Genomic DNA, 17,910 nt, shown 5'->3' with positions numbered 1-17,910 from the left:
TTGATACGTTCATAGAATCAGACCTTTTGAGCAACTTTATTTATGTGGTTTAGGAAGATGAGGATACAGGGAGCTATATACAGTCTCACCTGGTTTACCTTTTAAATTGAGATTACAATGTATTGTAACTATTTTGGTATATACTCAGATAGTGAATTTAGTTTTATATCACATATTCAGAAACAAGGCTTCTGGGTATGCCATCATCTATCTCTGTCCTTAGTGCTAGTCATTGCTCATATTCATTATTACTTTTGTTATAATTGGTTCTTGTTACTGTATTAATTGTACATGTCATTAAAGGTAACAAATTAAATGTTTATCTTAAGTGATAGTTCATTATTCATCAATGTTAGAGACTGGTATCTGCTTAAGACCCCTGGGAACAAGTTCTCAGTACAAAGGAGATTTATTTGCCCCAGAGAGACAAAGGGTAGGGAACAAGAGACAAAGACAGGAGACAGAAGATGGGGGAGAAGGAGAAGAGAACAAGGGAGAGGGGGAAAGAGGTATTTGTCCCAGAGAGCAACAAAGGACTGTTTCTGGATAGAGGAGACAAAGGACATTTCCCATAGGAAAACAGCAGTTTATAAAGGGGAACACCATGTTAGGGTGAGGAGTTTAATTTTAATTGGGCATGTTAGTTAAATTAGGTGAGCCGAAGGAGGCTTTTGATTGCTGAACTTCAATAGTTTGACAGCTGGACCTTGGTAGTCAGTTTCTGGAGGAGGACATGGCCAAATGAAGAGATCTTGGTGGCTGGCTTTAGGAATGTAACTGTTTTTAGAAAGGCAGAAGGAATGGGGGAGAAGGGCTAGGTCTACCAGAGCCATGTTTGGCCTGCTCAGGCTGGCCAGAGCCCCTCCAATCCACTACTGAATGTTTTAAAATTATTTTCTTAAGAAATATTCCATTGTTGTCACACATTAATAAATCCAGGCTCAAATGCATTGCTTTAATAAATATGTGTATGAATTAATACCATGTGTACCATAAAGGAAGCTGTGAGGTTAACACATGGTTGATAAACCGAAGGAAATATACAAGTTGTCATTTTCTTGTGTTCTGTGTCTTTTACCATGTTAATAGCTTTCATGAATGAATTTAATAATAGATTGTGTTTCAGAAATCCTTTGAGATACTGAAGTTGATGTATGGAAGTATTGATTCTAGAGCTCTTTACAATAATTTCTGATCAATTATCTGCCTCACCTAGAGCACTTATGCTAACAGATATTTTAATGAAACATCAGAATCAGTTATACAAAAAAGACAGACATATGATAAAATGAAACTCAGAATCATTAAATTAAAGTGAGAAGAAAACTCACTCTTCCCACCCAGGGCATTGATATATCTAACTGTGGATTGTATAAAAATATTTCATATGAAATTTTCATGGGTACATAGAAAGGTGAAGACATTCTTTTCCTATGATTAATTTTAATAAAATACTTTTAAATAATGGAGAAAGTTTTTATATTGCTCTTTCTCTTCTTCAAATAGGTTATGTGGGTATGCAATTTATGTCGAAAGCAACAAGAAATCCTAACCAAATCTGGAGCATGGTTCTTTGGAAGTGGCCCTCAGCAGCCCAGTCAGGATGGGACTCTGAGTGACACAGCTACAGGTGCTGGATCTGAGGTGCCAAGAGAAAAGAAAGCACGACTCCAAGAGCGATCAAGGTCTCAGACACCCTTGAGTACAGCAGCTGCCTCTTCCCAGGACACTGCTTCCCCTGGTGCACCACTGGACAGAAGCAAAGGGACTGAGCCTTCCCAGCAAGCCTTGGGACCGGAACAGAAGCAGGCATCAAGGTCTAGAAGCGAGCCACCAAGGGAAAGGTAATAATTCACTAACACTGTAAGCAAATGTTGAGGGCTCACTTGAAAGTACACCTGCTATCAAGACCCCAGCGTCTAATAGGAGGGGTGTGTGGAAGGATTACTTCTTAGGCCCCATATTCAAGGCAGCAACAGGCCTGAGATTTTGTCTGCCTCTAGAATATGCCATTCCATAAGAGATCTGTGTTGAGAAGTTTGATTTTAATATCTAGCACAGAGGCCAGTAAAAGTTATGTCAATCACTTGAGTTACAAACTTCCAACTTTGTGCCGAGAGAAGCCCTCAAAGACACTATTTATAGGTTTAGCACTTTAGTGAAAAGTGTGCTCTTGAAGCATGTGATACAGAACCCGACCTACTGAAAGGCATGATGGGACATCAGAGATTACTTCTTTGAGTCCATTTCTTCTAAGCTGCAACATAAAAGCAGTGAGAAATTTATCAAGTGAAGTGAAGGATGATGCTGTGGGTATCTGCATAGGCACGCAGCCTGAAGGAAAGACTTCTGACTGTGGTCTTTCTAAAGGAAACCATTGGCTAGAGTACAAGTAGTCAAGGATGAGGAGAGGAGAGGTAACTGGCAAGACAGTAAGCAAAGGGGTTAACTTTCATAGATGTTTATCCCAAGCATAATGGGGAGCCACCAAAGATGTAAGCAAGGGATGAGACGATCAGACGGTGCACATCAAATGTTTCACTCATTTGTCTGAGTTGATGCTGTCCACTAGAAAACACAGATGCCAAGGATGATGTATGATGGTGTGTGAGCCCTGACTTGTGGGATCTGACTAGGCTTGATTGCTTCTGTTCCTGTAACTCTTATTTATGCTACTAAGTAAGGAGGAGTTTCCACCCAAGGAAGTGTCCTAACCTTATTTTCAAACAAAATTTACACAAGATCAATGACTTCAAAGTAGAGCATGTCTAGATTACAGTCCTGACTCTGGCATAATAGGCAGTGATAACACACTTTGCAGGGGTGTGCCAAGTATTAAAGGAGAACTCAAGGTCCCAGGCCGACATGCGGTGCCTACCTAACTGGATATGGCTGTGATTTCAGCCAGCACTCATCAAACAATCACTATAATTAAACTCAGTGCCAGGAACCAGAGGGTGCAGAGATGAAGTTGTCATATCCCCTTTCTCACACAGTGGGAAAAAATGTCCCAGGGAAGACAGACACCTAGGCAATTACTCAGGATGTTTATCAGTTGGTCAATGCTATAGCATTTTGGGAGTTCTAGAAACAAAAAAATGACTTTTGAATTAAGCCTTATAAGACCCCCAGATGTTAGAGGGGGAATAGACAATAGTAGGAGAGGATGTGTATGAAGAAATTTTTTGACAAAAAGGTAGAAAGGGAATCAGAAGTACTGTAGTGAGTGACAACAGATGAAACTCACTTGATGGCAAAGTGTAGTGTGTTAAGAAACACAAATATTAAAGATGCATTTTGTGCCTGGTCAGAAAACGGTACCTTTAAATATGACCAAGATGGCAGAACTGTCAAGTTGGTAAACAAAAAAGAATCAAGTTTGGCTTATGATGAAAACTTACATAAAATCCCAAGGAGTAAGGAGGCACGCTGACATGGGAGACAGCGTGAGCCCTGAGGAAATCAGGGTCTATAAACAGATAGTGGCCACTTGGGTGTGTCAGCAGAAGAAGGCCTGGTGACAGTTTGGACTTTTGATTACTGAAAATTTCTGGACCATATTTTGAGCTTTAATCAGAAGCTAGTGGAAACAGAACAATTAAAGTCAATAATAAGAAAAAGCAGACTGGAGACTCCTACCTTCTACATTATACTCAACCTTCCTTGAAGCACCCTCACTGATGGCACTGATGGGTCCGGTAATAATCCTAGGAACTCTGGAGCCAACTGTTCAGCATCTCCAGAAGAGTAACTGTTTCCACCTAAACTTCTAGCAAGTGCAAGTAAGCATTAGAAACCAAGGACATATTTTGCATAGAATACAGTTGTGGCATCTTTGGAAATTGCAGTTACTAACTACCAATATGTGGTGCTGCTAGACTCCATTTATTGGAAAATTGCAACCTCACACTCTAAGACCCACTTTCAGGCCCGTGCCCTTTTCATTTTGAAGTGCCACCTTAATAACAGATACCTCAAGCAGAACTCACCATGCTTGTTTTTACTCCTTGCCACTCATTCCCCTTCTGTCCTCAATAGTCTCTCTCCCTTAACCACCCCACAATGCATTCTAGCAAATGCACTTTGCTAATCCACAGCAGAAACGACAAACTTCCCCATTTTTTACATATTCATACATATATGTGCAGGCATGCTTGAGTGTGTGAGTGCACTTAAGAGCACACACACTTACACACTTGAACTTGTGCACAAATGATACTGCCCCTGAATCAGATTCCCCATGCTCCTTTGAATTGCAAAGCAAGCCCAGGGTTGTCTCCACTTTAATTGCACATTTAGAATTAGTTCAGAAGGCTTTAGCCAATGAACTTCTGGCATAACGTCAGGGACATCCCTGGCCAGGTTCTTTGTATGGAGAAATGCTGAAGGGGACGACGGAAGAATGCCTTCACAGGATTCAAAGACTTGCCAAACCTCTTTCCTTTAATTTTATCTTTGCCTGAAAAAAAAAAACACTAAAGAAAGAAAAACTCAAGTCCTAGTGTCTTCTCTGGGGCTCTGTTTTGAAATAAGGAGGAATGAAGGAAGAGAGAAAGAATAGCAGTATGTCTGAGCTGATGATGCTCATGGGTAGAGAGATTGCCTTGCATACACAGGGCCTTGGCTTTGAGTCCCAGTACTGTAAGAAACAAACAACTAAATCTATTAATGGTGGGTGAGAAAGTTACAATATAAGCTATGGGTCAGCCACTGTTTTCTGATTAACGCTATAAAGGAAAGTCTTGGATGTCCACAATCAAGTCAAAATGAGCTTGCTCTGTTATCACGGTGCTACTAGATTTGATTTCTGAAATAAGCACACTCGTAATTATAAGTTTCATTGTTAGTGAAGAACTGTAAGCATGTTCATATACACATGTGTGGAATACACATTTGATTTTGAGTGATGTACGCTTATCTTCAGATCTTAAGTTATTATTGTCAATATTGTTTGTATCTGAAACAATTTATGTTTCGAGGGAATGTAACCATAAAATGTGCCTATTGAATCAATACTCGTGATTTTTTTATTTAAATGCAAACTTTAAAAGGCGAAAATAAGTTTTTGATCCTATTGTAATGCATAGAGTTCCCATTTAAAGCTCAATCGGTCCATACATTTAACGCGGTTCTTTACTTCAAATTTTAATTAGACACGGGATTCTAACTATGTGAAATGATAGATTTAGGCCTGAATGCTCAGACAAGGAAGTCTCTTGGTGTGTTGTTTAAATTCTATCAACTGTTCTTTGCACACCACAGGAAGAAGGCTCCAGGGCTTTCAGAGCAGAATGGCAAGGGAGGAGGCCTGAAGAGCGAGCGCAAACGCGTGCCTAAGTCCTCGGTGCAGCCCGGGGAGGGGACCGCGGAAGAGCGGGAGCGGAAGGAAAGGCGGGAAACCCGCAGGCTGGAGAAAGGGCGCTCCCAGGACTACCCGGACCGGCCTGAGAAACGCGAGGATGGCAGGGCGGCGGAGGACGAGAAGCAGAGGAAAGAGGAGGAGTACCAGACCAGGTACCGCAGCGACCCGAACCTGGCGCGCTACCCCGTGAAGCCGCCTCCCGAGGAGCAGCAGATGCGCATGCACGCCCGGGTGTCCCGCGCGAGGCACGAGCGGCGCCACAGCGACGTGGCGCTCCCGCACACCGAGGCTGCAGCCGCGCCGGCCGAGGCCACCGCGGCGGGCAAGCGCGCGCCAGCCTCCACCAGGGCCTCTCCGCCCGAGTCCCCCCGCGCGCGCGCGCCCGCCGCCCAGCCTCCCGCCGAGCACGGCCCGCTGGCGCCACGGCCAGTCCCGGGTCCCGCAGAGCCGCCCGAGCCGCGCGTCCCCGAGCCGCTCCGGAAGCAGGGTCGCCTGGACCCGGGCTCGGCCGTGCTCCTGCGCAAGGCCAAGCGCGAGAAGGCAGAGAGCATGCTGCGGAACGACTCCCTGAGCTCCGACCAGTCCGAGTCCGTGCGACCGTCCCCGCCCAAGCCTCACCGGCCCAAGCGGGGAGGCAAGAGGAGACAGATGTCGGTGAGCAGCTCGGAGGAAGAGGGTGTGTCCACGCCGGAGTACACCAGCTGTGAGGACGTGGAGCTGGAGAGCGAGAGCGTGAGCGAGAAAGGTGAGCGAGGCTCAGAGGTGACGATGCTCGTGGATGCCTGGCTGGGGGAACCGTTGTGCCGGGCGCACCTGCGCCTGAGAGATGTGCCCAGGATGCCTGAGATGCTGCGCTCCTAGGTCCCCATGTGTAGGACGTCCGCACATGCGCCCCCACCTCCTTCAGACAAGTCTGTGAGTGGTGCTCAGAGGAGCATGGGCCAGGGTGGATGCATGCCTGCTGGCTTTAAAGGTGCTGCGGTCACATCACAGATGCAGGTGAAGAAGATGTTTGTGTTCCAAACTTAAGAGCACAGAAACTTAAAGCACTCTCGGGTAGAGAGAAATTTGCAGGCAGTGAAAGGTTATACTTTGTGTGTGTGTGTGTGTGTGTGTGTGTGTGTGTGTGTGTGTGTGTGTGTGCATTTAATAAAACCCGAGTGCCAGCTCCAGTTTTGAATGAGGAGAGTTTCTCACTGATTTTGCTTCCTGTTATTCAGGGAACTAAAAGTGAAGTCTTTTAAGTTTGAAGTTATTATTTGGGGATGCATTTGTTTATGGGGATAACTTGTTTTCTAGAAAACTAAACTGTGTGTATATACACATGTGTTTATCCTGCAAAAACAACAAAAAGTTCATTTGTGCATATTCCATCCCCAGTGATAACATTTTCTGATTTCAAATCGATCCTTCTCAAAAAGCTGTGAGTAGATTCTAAATGATAACATTTGAGGTCTTACATATTAGGTTGCTAAGTAACTTTGAGGCATGAAGTTCACATTCCAAGGTAACCGAGATAGTGTTATAGACGTTTATCTCTAAATTGGTGTCTTACACTCATAAAGCCATGCATAACTATTTAGGCTTAAATTAACTGAAGTTAAATAAATGGAACAGTTCTGTTCCTTAATCTCAACAGCCACATTTCAAGTGCTCAAAAAATCTATTAAAAAGTGCTGGTCTAGGAAATGCTTCAGTTTAAAATTAAAATTACATGCCTCACTTGCAGGGCATTTGCATTTTGATGCTGTTCATTCAGATAAAGCTGGCTGCAATTCTAACTTTTGTGATCACCTACCTTCTGGTATTATTGAGGTTCCTGTGTGTTTATTAATATAGTTGCATTTGGGTAGGACTATTCTTCTAGGTATCCCCTCTCTTAATTTATAACTTCTATATTATATTCTAAACATAATCGATTTTATTTAAAAAACATAAGCTTGTTTATTTTTTATTGTCCAGCGACAAACTGCTTGTGCCTGGGTCCTTTCCCTTCCTGGTGCTTCTTGATGCTCATACATTGTGGAGAGCCATACAGGAACAGTTGATAAATTTCTTTCTATCATTAGTGTTACTGCACACCAACTTGAAATAGTTGTCTTTGGAATTCGTATGCATCTTAGAGGTATTTGCCTCTCAGCTTTCATTCAGATGACATCTCTTTGTAAACTGAATACTGACTACAGGCTTTTACAGTCAACTGATGAATAGACTATAGCAACTGCCTTTGATTTTCCCCTGAAAGAGTATAGTAGGAATTAACTACATAAACACAGGTGTTGTTGTAGACATCTGTGGCACCAGTCTGTATTAACCTGACTGTGTGAGTTTTCAGTGGGATCCAGGCAACTTGTCCAGTTTGTGCCTGAGATGGGGAGTGTGGGTTGAGAAATATCAGGTAAAGATACTAAGGAAAAGACAGAGACACAGGATAGAATCAGGAGGGCAATCCAGTGAATACTGTATACACCAAGTTTATTCTTCAACATTCTTATAAACCCAAACCAAAAAGGGGAGGACTTCTTTATCATGATACAAGGAAGAAACAGACTTTCTTCCTTAATTCTCCAAACATTTAGTAACCATACCTTAGACTAAATCTCTCCTTACCTGGCCTTGAGTGTTAAGAGTAACCACACCTCAGACCAAGTCTCTTGTTATTTAGATAAGACATCCACACCTAAGACCAAACATCCTACAGTAGCCATGCCTTGAACTACTTTAGGTCTTATGTCTTTAACCTTGGAAGAGTAAGCATAGTTTTTAACTCTCTGACCTTACACCAAGATGAAGCAGAGCCATCTCTGTGGTCCATGACAATGTGCTTGACTGGTGTGTGGATAACTGTTTATGGGAGAGTAGACAGGTATAATTTCCCTAAAGGAAAGAATCAAATATTAATTTCTGTTTGCTGTATATCAGGATACATGTGGAGTCTGGTAATCATCCCCACATTGCTTACAGTAGCAAGAGATGATCTAAGGAAACCCGACTAGATACATGTACAACCAGATGCAGGGCTTCGTATGATGTGTGGAGTTTGTTACCTCTACAGGCATTCTTCTCTGGGACTTCAGTGACCTCTTGGGACTGACATAAACTCACAAGCTGGAGTGCAAGCTTCCCTTCTGGAAATACGGAAGCATCATAAATCCATACTCTTAATTTGTGCTTAATCTTGTTTTCAAGTGACATTTTATGTTCCCCAGCATCAAAGTTCTACTGTGATATTTTAATCCCAAACTAATCTTTACAAAGTGAAATATTAGCTGTAATATAAATAACTTAGTTATAGTGCAGCATAGACATCTTCTTAATCAAAATTTATTTATAAATGATACCACACCCCACAATTCCCTAAGGGCTGTCTCAGCATCCATGACAGTCCAGTATGCCCAAGTTACTTAACCTTCATGTGTCTTCATTTTCTAACTGGCATGAGTATCTTGCTTGTAAGGTTGTTGAATGAAAGATGATGCAGATGTATTAAAACCAGATGTTAAATTAGCATTCTTCCTGTCTTGATTATTTTTCCTGTGGTGTCAGCCCTACAGACATCTGTGTCAGTTTTCATCACAGTGACAAATACCTGAGGTAAGCAACTTGAAAGCCCAAAGATTAATTTTGTTTCTCGGTTTCAGAGATTTCCTCTATGGTTGGCTGGCTCAGTTGTTTGTGCCTGCAATAGGCAGAGCATTATGGCTGAGGGAAAATTTCTCAGAGGCTGCCCACCCCATGGTAACAGGAAACAGAACAATAGGGATGGACAGGACCACGGGACATCTTTCCAGGGCATGTCTTCATTGACGTGTATCCTCCAATTAGAACCTACGTCTTGCAATAATTTATATCACATCAATAATAATGTTGAATTACAACTATATCAACATATTAGTTGGTAAAGGCAGATTCCTCATGACCTAATACTTCCGCAAAGCTCTTTCTTAACACTGTTGTATTTAGAACCAGACTTAAAACAAATGAGCCTCAAAGGGGCATGATGGTTCCTGTCTGTAATCTCAACCTTCTCAAGAAGCTGAGGCAGGAGAATTGCCACAAATATGATGCCACCCTGGAACGCATAGTGAAAAACAAAAATCTCTCAAAGACCCTTTGAGGGGTCTTTGTGCCTTTTTGAGGGGCACATTCATAGCCAAACCATAACAGTATCTAAAGTTGCAGTGACGATGACATAATTACTTGTGTTTGACATGCACAGAGAAGGAAAAACATAACAAACTGCTTCCTGTAGTTAGAGATCCACCCAGCCTTACATGTAGTGCCCATTTGGGCATCATAACAGGTGCATATGTGAACCTGTGGTATTAGTTCTGGGGTCCTGGACAGTCTCGCTCTCTCTTGGTTCTTGTCGGGTACCAGAGAACAGCCTTGGTGTGGCTCCTCAGAGCAGGAACCTGCTGGGTCATCAATTTCTTATATAAGTGACTTCTCCCCGAATAAATTTAACCTAGATTTGACCGAGTCCCGTGTATCTGTGCATCTATAGCTTCCTATGTTATAGGTCACCATGGGATTAGTAGAAGAAGGGTTTCTGCAGAAAGGTATCTTGGGGAACAGTGGATGCCGTGTTATGAATTCAGAATCGGAGGAGGGTGACCACTATAGTATATGATCTAAAGGGACAGTGGGAGATACAGCTACAGTTGACTGTATCTAGGACATTGTCTTGTCACATTTGTAAATTTCACAATTAAGTTTTTAACACAACACTGGTGTATTATAACTACTTAATATTTTGTCGTATTGATCCATTGCCATTATTGCCCACATTTACCCGAACTCTGTTGCCTTATTAATTCCTAGCAAGTATATAGTTAGCATAGTCTATGGATATACTAAAGTTAAAAATAGTCTGTATGCCCCCTTTCCTCACAGTTTATTTTCTATTGAGAGTATGAGCAATACATTATTATTGTTGGCTGTGGTGATACATGACTACAGTTCTGGTACTTGAAGGTTGAGGTTGAAGGGTTTTGAGTTGAGATTAGCCTCGTCTATATAAAAGGTGCCCACCCATGCTACACAGTGAGTGAAGCCTATTTTCCAAAAAGGGGGTGGGTGGCTGGCTATGTAGGCCACCACCTAGCATGATCAAAACACTGGGTTGATCCCCAGTATCCCAATAATGATATGTATACTATATAATATGTTACAATCATATTCTTTCCCTTATCCCAAATACTCTTAGATTACTCTCACTTCCTTTCCACCCAAAATAATCACACTAGTGTGCTTCCTCTCTTTCTCTCTCTCTGTCTCTATGTCTCCCTCCCTCTCTCCCATTTACGTCCCTCAAAAATTAACAAAACAAAGCAAAAGGCATACAAAAATCATGGAGTCTGTCTTACTCTGGGTAACTACTCCAGGACAAGGAGCCTGCCCTGGTGTGTGGCTGATATATCCAGTGAAAGTCTGTTGGAGAAAATAGAGTTTCCCTTTCCCAGAAGGTGTCAGTTGCAAATAGCTTCTTGGCTAGTTGTGGGACATTGTGTCTACTTTCCTGTTTGAATGCTGAGGTTTTGTCTGGCTGTCCATGCTGTCACAGTCTCTGTGAGCTCATATGTGCATCAGCCCTTTTGTGTCTGGCAGATATTCTTTCCTTGAAGTCATCCATCACCTCTGGCTCAGAATTTTTATGCCCCTCCTTCAGCATATATATCCCTGAGACTTGACTGGAGGGCTTTGATAAAGACATTCCATCTTGGTCTTGAGTGTTCCAAAGTATCTAAGTGTTTACATGCTGCCAAGTAGAACAGTTGTGTATCTCTTTTCTCATAGCTTATGGATATTAGCCTGATGGGGGAAGTCCTGTGTATATGTCAATAAAGCACTGTTGGCCAATAGGGAAGTAAGATAGGTAGGACTAGGAGTCAAGGAGGATTCTGGGAAATAGAGCAGGCAGTCATGATGTAGCCACCATAGGAATAAGAGGTCCAGAACCTTTTCTCTGGTGAGAGAAATATGTAGATTAACAATTACGGAGTAAACACTTAAGTCAGAGATAGCCAGTAAGAAAACAAACAAGCGGCCAACAGCTTCATAATTAATATAGCCTCCTGTGCGTTCATTTGGGACTGATGCGGCTCTGGAACCAGGCTGGCGGGAAGGCTTCACTCTACATATGGTGTCAGCATGTGGGATTAAATTTCCACGTAGAATGACAAGAGCTTAAAAGGAATTTTAGAAACAAAAGAACGGAGAGAAGCATGGCTTCTTGGTAGCAGCACTTTTCTCAGGTGGGCTCTGTTTTGCTAGCCACAAGCATCTACTCATGCGGCTTGCTTAAGAGAGTCTTCCTGACTCAGCAAAAAACAAAAACAAAAAACCCATCAAGGTTCTTTTGAGAGGCTCTGCTAATGATTAAAAGGTGGGCATGAGCATCTGGAATTGGCAGTGACCACATCTCCAAGCCGGCAGTTTTTGCTGGTTGTCAGCATAGACTGAGGCAGTATGCTGGAGTCAAACTTACACCCGCCATCTTGGAAAAACTGCAGTTTAAGCAGCCATAGTTTTTAGTAGATAAGACACGTGGCCACAAAAACATAAAGATTTACAGTAAAGTCAGATACAGATGAAGAAAAACTTCTAAAGGCTTACAATGTGTTTAAAAATACAGGTAAGATTGAGAGAAAAAAGAAACGGCATGGTGGTAAATAAATAGAGAAGCCAACTGTGGTGGCACATCCAGACCCTTTAATCTGGTAAAAGAAATACTTAGATTTACAATTGTGGGGTAAATACTTAAGTCAGAGATAGCCAGTAAGAAAACAAGCAAACAGCCAACAGCTTCATAATTAATATAGCCTCCTGTGTGTTCATTTGGGACTGATGGGACTCTGGAACCAGGCTGGAGGGAAGACTTCACTCTATATTAACCAAAATAAATATTTCTACATAGAAGAGAAAAGGCAAACAGTAAGTGCAATCCTGACTTTTTTAGATTGTTCTGTTTTTTGTTTTTGTTTTTTTTTTTTTTTTTGGCTTTTTACGAGACAGGGTTTCTCTGTATTGTTTTGGAGGCTGTTGGACCAGCCCGGCCTCGAACTCACAGAGATCCACCTGCCTCTGCCTCCTGAGTGCTGGGATTTAAAGGTGTGCGCCACCACTGTCTGGCTGATTGTTCTTAAATTTAAATGAAATATGTAATACAACCCATTGCCAGGAGTTAAAATGAACATCTGGGAAGAGGTCTATGGGTAAAGAGGGACCAAGATGGTGCCATCCTTGAAGAAAGAAAGAAATGGATCCAGTTTGGGGATGAATAAGCACTGCTGCTGTTCCAAGGAGTTAAGCCACCTAGCAAGACTTTCTGTGAAAGTTCTATGTTGGGGGGAGTTGGAAGAAGTGGCTTGATTTCATCTTCACTTTGGGTGCACAATAAAATGTAATTTCTTTATTCCTTTGAACATGTGTGTCTGTGTGTGCTTACGTGCTCTTTATTTTATGCATTTTGTATGTTTATTTTGTGTTTTACCACATGATTTTTCTAGTTTATTCTTTAATTTGTCCCATGAACTTCCATGGAAGACTTTACCATATGATGGCGATTGGGCAGTTGGAAAACCTGGCATGAGCATTAACACCCAAACATTTTTCACCTATCTGATTTCTTTTCCTTTTGTTTTGTACAAATTAACACAGAAAGGGGAAGAGAGAGCTGTGTCTGGCTTTGATGAGGGAAAGGTGAATACAATTCTTCCTCTTAACCTTTTCCAGGAGTGAGGAGTGATTTCAGTTGCTTTGGTTGGAGGAAGGAGGGAGATGAGAGAGGCAATAGAGAGAAGGCTGGGATGTGAGAGGTAGAGATCTAATGCTCGGGTGTGGAATAGGCCTCAGCTGCTTAATCATGTGAAATGTAAATCTTTGGAAGAGGTTGAAAGACATTAATCCCTGTAACCCCCCGCCCCCCTGCCTGTTGCTGTCTGTCTGTGTCTTTCTTTCTCTCTTGTGTAACATGATTCCTAATTTCTAATAATATATTGAGAAAAATGTGTTAATTATAAAGAAGACTAGACTTTTTAGTTTCAGATTCTGGCTGATACATTAAGTGACCAAAAAAATCTCCTTGATTCTAAAATCATAGATATGAATTAAAGGAAATTCTATAAAAAGGAAAGAAATCCTATAAAAAGGAAAGGATTTAAATCTTTGCATCTAACATAATTATATCCCATAATATTTCTTCCCAAATTAGTCCTCAGCTAGGGATATTAGTCATTTAGTGGCATCTGATACAAGTTTCTGTTTTTGACTCAGGAAAACTAAATTAACATCTGCACTACATCCTTAAAAATAAACATACAGTATTTGCATGTGATATGTGATAACTGTATCAATATAGAACATCTTAAAATAATTAGCTACCAGTCATTTGAAGGGGAAATATTTGTGCCTCCCAGTCCATTGAGAAAAAAATACTTGCTGTTGAAGATTTCATGGTCACCTATTTTATCTCAGTAAGGTTTTCTTCAGGATCCTTGTAAAATGCAGAATCATACTGCAGTGCTCTGACCCATTTTATCCGGTGAATGAAAAGGTTGTCCTTACTTTTGGTTCAATTTAGCAGAATCACAAGATCTCAGAAGTGAAAGATACTGTCTCCATTCACACCCTCCTGCACAGAGAAGGGAATGTGGGCGTTCAGAGCTGCCCAGTTCCATGCCCTTGAGACTTCTTGCTTGTCATAGCTCTTCAAGAATGGAACACATTTTGTTTCTAGTGCCAGCCTAGGGATTTGAGAAGTGTTTATTGTCAGCCTAGCTGCTTGTCCTGCTTGTTCATGGGAGAGTGTGCCTCTCTTGCTTCTAGTGGATTTCTGAGACCAGGTGTGGAATTTGGACCTTGTCCTGGTTATTAGTCATGTGAGGGACAAGGTTGAATTTGACTCTATTCAAGGTCCTCTAACTGAAGTTTGGTTTGCAATCTATGATCCATGTCCATGATTGGGAGGCTTTATCTCCAGCTTTGTCAGCCCCTGATGGGAATTATTATATTAGAAATCAAAATATACCTTCCATATTGTTCTTTATATCCTGCATGGTAGTTCTGATTTCCTGCCATTCTGAGTTTAATGTTTATTGCCTGTGGCCATCTTCTTTGCCTGTCTTGTTTTAATTTACTTTCTACCTATTGGTGGTGGTGGTTCTCCTCCTCTTCCTCCTCCTCCTCCTCTCCTTCCTTCCATTCCTCCTCTTCCCCTTCCCTTCTTCTTTTCCTTTCTTTTGCATTCCAACCGACATATTTAAATTTAGTTTCAGAACACTAAGGCCACAATCTGCAAGATGAAATCGAGGTTGTCTTAGTCTCCTAGGACTGCACAGAAGAACAACAGGTGTGGTGGTTTAAACAACAGAAATGCATTTTCTCACTGTTTGGAGGCCACATTTCCCAGATATGGGCTGATCCAGATAGGGCTGATGTCTTCCATGAGGCACACAGGGAGATCTGTTTATGTGGTCTATGTTTTTCTCTTTCTGTGGTTTTATGTTACTTCCCTCCGTGTGTATCTATATCTCCATTTCCTTTTTCCCTAAAGACATTAGTCCCTCATGTTAAGACTCCTTCACAATGCCCTCATTTTAATTTGTTCTCTTCCTTAAAGAAGCACTAAGATCATGGCATTTAGGATTTCCATAAGTGAGTGTGGGCAGTGACAAATTCTGTGACAGAACAAACGTTTGAGAAAAAGCAGGTTAAAGTAAGGAGTTATTTTGTCTCAAGGTATCATGCTGTCTCCCAGTCTATAGCTCCCAGGCATATTGATTCTGGGCCCAAAATAGGGGAGACGTTGTTAGTAGGAATATGTAGCATTGGCTGGTCAGTTCCTGGAAATCAGTAAGGGGTGAAGAAAGAAAGAGCATGAGGATGAATGAATATTTCTGTCACGGAGTTTCTTTCTGCAACCCCCATATTCCATCTTAGCCACTTGCCCATGGGACAGTGTGACCCAAATTTAAAGCAAGTCTTCTCCCTTGGTTAACCTCTGCAAATACCCCCAGAGACACACCTAGTTGTATGAGTGCTAATTTCAGAGATATGTCTCAATCTAGTTCACAACCAAGGTATCTGCCCATTTATCTGATATTCAAACATATTTACTTAAAATATAACAACTTAACACTTTCTCCCAGAAGATCCATGTCCATCTCATAATTGCAAAATTAATTTAGATTATCTCCAAGAGTTCTTTTGTTATTTTTTAAATACTGATGATGATGATGTAGGTATGGGTGTATCTGCCATGCAAACATGTGGAGGTCACAAGACACAGTTGTAAAATCAGTTCTCTCCTTCATTTATGTGGATTTTAGGAATTGAACTCAATTGAAAAGCTTACTTAGTGAGTGCCTTTACTCAACCATCTATCTCACTAGCCTCAACTCCCCCATTATCTTAACAGATCCCACATTGTTCAAGAGTTGAAAGTCAAAGTCTCCTCTGAGACTAAAGACAGATGCTTGTGACACTCACACTCTGTAAAAGCTAAAACAAGTTACATACTTCCAGGCTGCAATGGCATGAAGTGTATATTTCCATTCAACAATGAAGGAGTCATTTTATGCTTGAGTCGGTGATGTAGTTTGGCTGTGAAATGTTTCCCCATAGGCTCATACAATTTCATCCTTGGTCCCAAGCAATAAAGCCGGGTCATGAGATTATTAAACCTTTGGGACCGTGTACCTGCTAAGAGAAGTAGATCACCAAGAGTGGACCCTGAAGACTAAAGTACTCTGGTTCTAACTTGAGCTCTCTTTGTTTCTCATTTACACCATACGGGGAGCTATTGCTGTAAGATCATCCTGCCACAGCCAGCCTGACCTGAGACCACAGTGGAGTTCCCCATCCTGACAGACTGCACCAACCAAAATCGGTCTTTCTTATTTTAAGTTACTTCGGTCAGCTATTTTCTTACAGGATTGTAAAAGTAATTAACTCTGTGAGTGTTCTTAACTCTGACCAAATAGTAGATGCAACGTTAAGACAGAATTCTTTACCTTGGTTCAAGGTTTGAGATGCTTTGGGTAATGGTTGGCATGGCCTGCCTATACTTTAGACCTGAGGCAAGGGTGGACATTGAGAAGGTAGGAACACAGAAAAGGAGGTGCCTAATGGAAAGGAAGATATGGAGAGGAGGATGAATTGATTGATTGATCAGTTAAAGGAGAGAACTACTAGTTGTTTTTCTCATTTCCCTTTCTGAATTCATATTAAATCTGTAGTGTGAGTCATTATATTGGGCACATGTCAGTCCAAACAAGTTCAAAATCAAGGGCAACCATCACAGTATCATAGTACGTTTTTCTCATTAGTAGGTTCCATACTTATTTAGAATTCCATGTTCCTGAGGAAAGGATAAAAAATAACTCAAAGTATGCTTGGGGAATTAAATAAAGAGTGTAAATATATATCTGTATTTTCAAACTCCAAAACAATACTACTTGGACTTTATTTTGTAACAGACTAGCAGAAAGAAATTCTGCCTAGGATGGACCTGTGGTGCTTAAGACTTCACAAAGGGGATTGAAATAGGGGTGGTAAAGATGGCCCACTGGTTAAGAGTGCATACTTCTCTTGCAGATGACTCAAGTTCAGTAACTAGCATCCATGTTGAGTGTGTGTGTGTGCTTATAGGTGTGCATATGTGGATGTGATGTTCCCTTAAAGGACAGAAGAAGGCATCAGATCTCCTGAGTTACAGTCCTCTGAGAGCCACTCAACACACACACACACACACACACACACACAATTTTTTTTAAAAAACTACTTTTAAAAATGTAATTTTTGGAAGAGAAACTTTTACGTTATCCAACTTTGATGTAACCATCGGATCATATAGAGGATCACTCAACACAGTCGCGGTTATTTTTCTCACAGCTTATCATTCCGGTCGGTTCGCAGGTAGAACACCCACTGAATGGAACTCGAACTGCCAGTCCTTTAAAGTCCCTCCATAGTCCAAGCCGGCCTATTTGAGCCTTGCCTCTGCAGATGTTGTGGTCCTGGTGACTGCTTAGTAGTCCTTCCCTGACTTTCTCTTTCATCACCACCTTTTCTGTCTCAATTTCTTGACAGCATTCTGCCCCTTAAAGTGCCCTCTAGTGCCAGGACTTAGTGTTCATTTCCTCCTGCCTCTTTCTCTTGCAGTGTCTTGAGGTTTTGTTTAATGTTGTTTTCAATGTAGTGGATGTTTGTGTCTCCAGAGGGAACCGTATCATAAGTTTGAGCGGGTGTTTTATTTTTCTATACTTATGTTCATTTTTACTAATGAGGCAGCGTAAAGTTGCTTTATTAAATGGATGTACAGTTTTCAAAGATGAATTCATTTTTAACTTGTAGAGGTGCGTATTTGAGTAAAGAGAGAAGATATGCTAAAATGCTACTGTGGATAATTGAGTGCGAAAACAATAGTTTTGCCTGCCATCTAAGTCATGGTGTAACCCCTCCAGTTTACTGATGTAATGCATTTGGAAAAAGTACTGCCGACAATAAGTACCCGTATGCTGAATGACAGCACTTTAAATTTGGGG

At 41.5% G+C, this 17,910-nt stretch overlaps 1 protein-coding gene across 29 annotated transcripts in view; it reads left to right on the top strand.

Annotated features, from left to right (window-relative positions):
* Nucleotides 1–17,910, top strand: part of Rims1 (regulating synaptic membrane exocytosis 1) — a 470,293-nt gene that overhangs the window by 248,371 nt on the left and 204,012 nt on the right. For all 29 annotated transcript variants that reach the window (XM_040729554.1, XM_021228503.2, XM_021228500.2 and 26 more), the window contains 2 exons: nucleotides 1,507–1,844; nucleotides 5,263–6,107. In XM_040729554.1, coding sequence (XP_040585488.1) covers nucleotides 1,507–1,844; nucleotides 5,263–6,107 — 1,183 coding nt within the window. The remainder of the gene's footprint in view (nucleotides 1–1,506; nucleotides 1,845–5,262; nucleotides 6,108–17,910) is intronic.

This window comes from Mesocricetus auratus, unplaced genomic scaffold (assembly GCF_017639785.1).
Source record: "Mesocricetus auratus isolate SY011 unplaced genomic scaffold, BCM_Maur_2.0 Super-Scaffold_100021, whole genome shotgun sequence".
Taxonomy (NCBI): Eukaryota; Metazoa; Chordata; class Mammalia; order Rodentia; family Cricetidae; genus Mesocricetus; species Mesocricetus auratus.
This window is presented reverse-complemented; position numbering and strand designations above follow the sequence as displayed.